Source organism: Bidens hawaiensis, unplaced genomic scaffold, assembly GCF_021521415.1.
Source record: "Bidens hawaiensis isolate Kalapana, Puna unplaced genomic scaffold, B.hawaiensis_p1.1 tig00000055_1, whole genome shotgun sequence".
In the NCBI taxonomy this organism is placed as follows: Eukaryota; Viridiplantae; Streptophyta; class Magnoliopsida; order Asterales; family Asteraceae; genus Bidens; species Bidens hawaiensis.
This window is the reverse complement of record NW_027491016.1, coordinates 6,470,523-6,475,742: the sequence shown is the minus strand read 5'-3', so window position 1 is coordinate 6,475,742 and position 5,220 is coordinate 6,470,523. Positions and strand designations below refer to the sequence as shown.

Here is a 5,220-nt window from a genome sequence, read left to right as displayed (position 1 = left end):
GCCCATGTACTAGTTTCATTAGGCTCAACTCTCAAGAGCTTAAAACCTGCCAAAATGGGCTTATTTGTATCATTTTTATTTTATATATGAGATATATATTTACATTATAGATAATATTATATATAAAACTAATACATAAATGATATATATATATATATATTTTATGTTTAATGTAAAAATTATAATTAACAATCCCACATGACTAAACGGGCCAAACTCGAGTTTAGACGAGACGCCTGGTCGACTCGAGGGTCGCCAGTGGAGCCTCAAGTGTCTATTATCTACTTATTAATTTCCAAACAAACTAGTTAGAAAACCATCATTGAAAATGTGTTCTTTACATAACAAAAACAAAGACAAAACTAGCGAAGTTCATAGAATGCTTGTTACTTTTTGTGCAACCTAGATTCGGGGCTGTTGTGTCTCAAAGGAGACAGTGCCTTTCTTGGCGAACCAGATTCATTGAAGTCAATTGGACTGCAACAAAAATCTCTTGGACTAGACTTCCGTTTATTATTCTGCACAAATATTCATAACTATAAAACTCGATAATTTTTTGACTCAAACATCTTAATTTAGATTACTCACCTTCAAGGATTCACTATTCTGTTTTCCACCAGAATTGTTTAATTGTCTTTCCTTTTGTATTAGCTTCATCAATCTCGTATTCTCCTTGTCCAATAGATTGTTTTCTTCAAACAAGACTTTGACCTAGTCAAACCAAAGTTTAGTTAGCCCCATATACTCGCATATACACATACACTTACGCACACACGTACCTCCTCTTCAGCTGTGGTGAGATTATTCCTTATGTGATCCTTTTCTTTCTGCAATATCTTCACCTCTGAAACTAGTGCTAAAACTTTATGGGTTGATGGCTTCAAGCTACAGTTGCATATTATTACGTTCAGAAATTTGGTAAGAACAAAAAAAAATGAAAGGTAAGGTTTACGACAAACCTTTCCCACATTTCCAGCATCTTTTGGCACACTTCCACCCCACTGTTTGCCTTTAAGAAAGAGTGTGCTGCTGATGCCACATCATCTTTGCTTATTAAAGTTGATAGCAATGTATCAACAAGAAAATGCTCAGTAGATTCGGTTTTTATCATCTCGCCAATCTTTAATCATGTAAAACAACGATGTAATATTGTAATTGTTGTAGGTAAATCATAATTTCAACAAACAGATAAACCTCATGTATATGTGTATATGTCTATGCATACCTATATGCATGTGTAATGTATATGCGTATTTTCATGTATATGTAAAATGTATAATGCTTATGTATATGTATGCAATATTGTAATTGTTGTAGGTAAATCATAATTTCAACAAACAGATGAAGCTCATGTATATGTATATGTCTATGTATACCTATATGCGTATTTTCATGTATATGTAAAATGTATAATGCTTATGTATATGTATGCAATATTGTAATTGTTGTAGGTAAATCATAATTTCAACAAACAGATGAAGCTCATGTATATGTATATGTCTATGTATACCTATATGCATATGTGTAATGTATATGCGCATTTTCATGTATATGTAAAATGTATAATGCTTATATATATGCATATAAGTATATGTATAATGTAATTTTCTGTGTACATGTATAATTTATAATGTATAACTTTGTGTATATTTATAATGTATAATGCATATGTGTATGTGTATGTGTATGTATATGTATATGTATATGCGTATGCGTATGTGCGTATGTGCGTATGTGTATGTATGTATATATGCTTTATAGTAGATACACTTTCTGCACCTTGGTAAGCTAATTTATCAATTGGCCATTGTTCCAACATCAATGATGCTAATTATCCAATGTTTCAAAAACAATTAAATCTATAGCATCTAACATTCAAATGAGACAAGCAGTTAATTTACCTGTCCATCCTGAGATTGTTGCTTATAGAATGCCAACTCTTCTGACAGTTTAGTCAACTCTTGTTCTAAATCCCGAACACGTGCCTCTGCCTCCTTAGCCCTGTTATCAGCCTCATTCCCAAACTCCATTAAAGCTTCTCGATCACTGTCATACAACGAACACTCTTTCTCCCATCTATTGCACTGAGCTAACAAATTAGAACACTCTAAAGCTAGTTTCTGATTCTCTTCCACAAACTTCTTTACAGCTTGTGCATTCATGCTTGATTCAGCCTACATACAAAATCATGTAAGAAAACAAAATCAAATAAATAATCATCATGAAAAGACTTGGTGCCAAATATTAAATCTAGTGTAAAGTTACTTAAAAATTGACCCATGATAATCATAATCACTTCTGGTCTACATGGTAATCACTTTGAATGCAATTCAAAACACCTATAAAATTCAGCCCGTAAATGAACCGAACGAACACAATATTTTGGGGTTAGACACTTGGATAAAATAGGATGACATAATATATAAAATACAAATGCTATTTAATTATTTTTATTAATATTTACACGAACATAAATGCACAAACATAAAAAAAAAACGTTCACGAACACAAATGAACCAACTAAGCTTGTCTTCATGTCCATTTTTTAATTTAAGGAACAAAATTTTTTGCTCATGTTCATTCGTTTATTAAATAAACAAACTTCCGCTGAACGGTTCACGAACACTTACCTAAACGCTCGGTTTGCTTACACGCCAAAATCTAATCCTAATCAAGAAATTCATAACAAGCTACAAAAACCGAACTCCACAATTACAATAAAAAACACTGTACGGTATTAGCGAACAGAAAATACAAACCTTACCTAAACGTAAGGTTTGTTCATTCGTTTATTAAATAAACAAACTTCCGCTGAACGGTTCACGAACACTTACCTAAACGCTCGGTTTGCTTACACGCCAAAATCTAATCCTAATCAAGAAATTCATAACAAGCTACAAAAACCGAACTCCACAATTACAATAAAAAAAACTGTACGGTATTAGCGAACAGAAAATACAAACCCTAACGCACTCGATAACTTCATCTTTCTCTTGCAATTTGGATTTCAAATACAAGTACTGTTCCCGAAGTTGCCTCTGTGTTTCTTCTGAAGACAGAAGCTTTAACTCCAGAGTATGTGTCGATACTGGAAGCCCGAAAGAGTAATCTATCGATTCACGAATAAAATCATTGGTTTCTTTTCGAAGATCCATTTTCAAACTTCTGTGTGAGAAAAATTGAGTGTTTGTGTTGGTGAAATTAAACAACCAAAATTGAAACAAGCCCAGATCTCTGATTTCTTGTACAAATAGACACATAAAACACACAGTTACTATGTGAAGTTGAGAGGATTTGTGTGAGATTTTAGGGTTTTATTTGAAATTTGGGGATAGCCGTTAGAAACAGGAAATGATCAAAATTTATTATTTTGAAAATATTTACAATTTTACTCCTTATCTTTGAAAATATCTAGAAAGATCCCCATCGTTTGTGGCTTGAAGCAATAGTTACTTCATAGACAACTTCGTTATCTTTAATAAGGTTTTTTAATATGTTTTAGAAAAAAATTATTAATTCCTCCATATTTGTTTTTTTAATAGGTGCGATTGGAAGAAAGAGAAAAATAATTAAAAAAGAAATAAAAATATTATTGAATTATATCCAGATATTAGGAATGTTGTGTGAGAAGTGTTTGAAAGATGAGAGATAAATAAGAAACTAGTGTTTTTTTAGTTAAGTTATAAAAATGAGGATGAGGATGAGGATGAAGTGTGAGTGTTAGACACAAGATCTTTTGCGTGGTTGAGAAAAAAATTGAGGTTAAAAATAGTAACATTGGAAGTCAAAAAATCAAGAAAATGAAAAAAAAAAACACCAGTTGATCCAAGTTATTGAAGTATCTTTTGTTATAGTTTTCACCTAAGGAAAACCTGATGCCTGTATATCTTCGATAATGGATTGAATTATGAACTTTGTTGTTGAAAATTTTGATTTTTCCAAATGCAACGACACACACAAACCTTAGAATTGTGTTTATCATTTTCTTTATTCTCTTGCATATGGAATTACAATTGTGATAAAGCGTTATGCGTCGTAATGAGAAGGCAAAATATGGGGGATCTGCCCAAACCAAGTTCGCCAATCCACAAGAAACCAAAATATGATCCGTTGTTTTCACACAAGATCCACGTATGGGGCAAAGGTTAGAAGCAAGTTTTATATTCATTCTATTTAAAGCATTACGAATAGGTGTTCTCTATTGTTCCGCACGCTAATTAAATATCTCTTGTTCCGCATGCTAATTAAATATATTAATCTTCAGGGTCTAAACAGTCGTTTCATTCATCAACAAAATTTTCCATAGCACATCAATCATGAACAATTTTGTGTTGAATTGACTTGACTGAGAAGCCTTCCTCTTCATCGAGAGCCTATCTCCAAGTATCACACATGTTTATGAATGTTAATATGTTTAGAAAACTTAAAGCCATTCTTGAATTTCCATAATTGAGGATGGCATTTGTAACATCGTGAAAATACCCAATCTAATTTTGGCTAAAAATGCCAATTCTGAAAGTTAAAGGACTGAAAATGAAAAATTTGGGTTTTTAGACCCATCGCACTACGCGATGGTCTCCAGACTAACTTCGTCGCACTACGCGACAGAGAATCACACAGTTCAAGAAAAAGAGGGGCGCCGCGCTATGCGACGACCAAACCTAACTGGTCCATCGCGCTACGCGATGACCAGGTTAAGTAACCCGGGACACGTGGCCAACTACGTGTCAACACGTGGCAGCTTCTGTTTAATTGCGGCGTCGCGCTACGCGACGGCCTTGGGGAAAAGGCTATCGCGCTACGAGATGGTCTGCAAAAACTCGCCTATAAAAGGGCAGCTACGGGTTCAAGCCATTTCATCTCATTTTCACCTTCATTTCACACACATAACCTAGGTAATCGTGCCAAGGGTGTTCTAGGGTGTCGAGGGCTGTTTTCGTGAAGAAACGAGGTGTCGTTACGCTGTTTAACGAGCTGCTGATCTTGTAACGAAGTACAAGCTAAATTGCTGTTGATTTCTTAAGTTCTTAAGTTCCGTCGGGCCGATTAAGGTAGGATTAAGGTTAAGTTACTTTACTAGTTATTTTAAATACATAAGATATAGGTTAGTAAAGGGTATAGTCGTTAAACTGTAATTATTTTCCAATTAATGTTTTAAAAAGCAAAAACGTTGCTTCCACGTGAAGTAATGTTATCAAAACTATTATTTTGACGGGCATG

At 33.7% G+C, this 5,220-nt stretch overlaps 1 protein-coding gene across 1 annotated transcript; it reads right to left on the bottom strand.

The window, feature by feature from the left end:
* Window positions 1-386: 386 nt before the first annotated feature.
* LOC143542284 (uncharacterized) lies at window positions 387-3,171 on the bottom strand. The gene is made up of 6 exons (XM_077034934.1): window positions 2,964-3,171; window positions 1,935-2,174; window positions 960-1,111; window positions 780-885; window positions 589-711; window positions 387-518 (listed from the first exon to the last, which is right to left on the bottom strand). The coding sequence occupies exons 1-6, from the start codon at window positions 3,153-3,155 to the stop codon at window positions 387-389; spliced, it is 945 nt and encodes a 314-aa protein (XP_076891049.1). The 5' UTR covers window positions 3,156-3,171.
* Window positions 3,172-5,220: the final 2,049 nt, after the last annotated feature.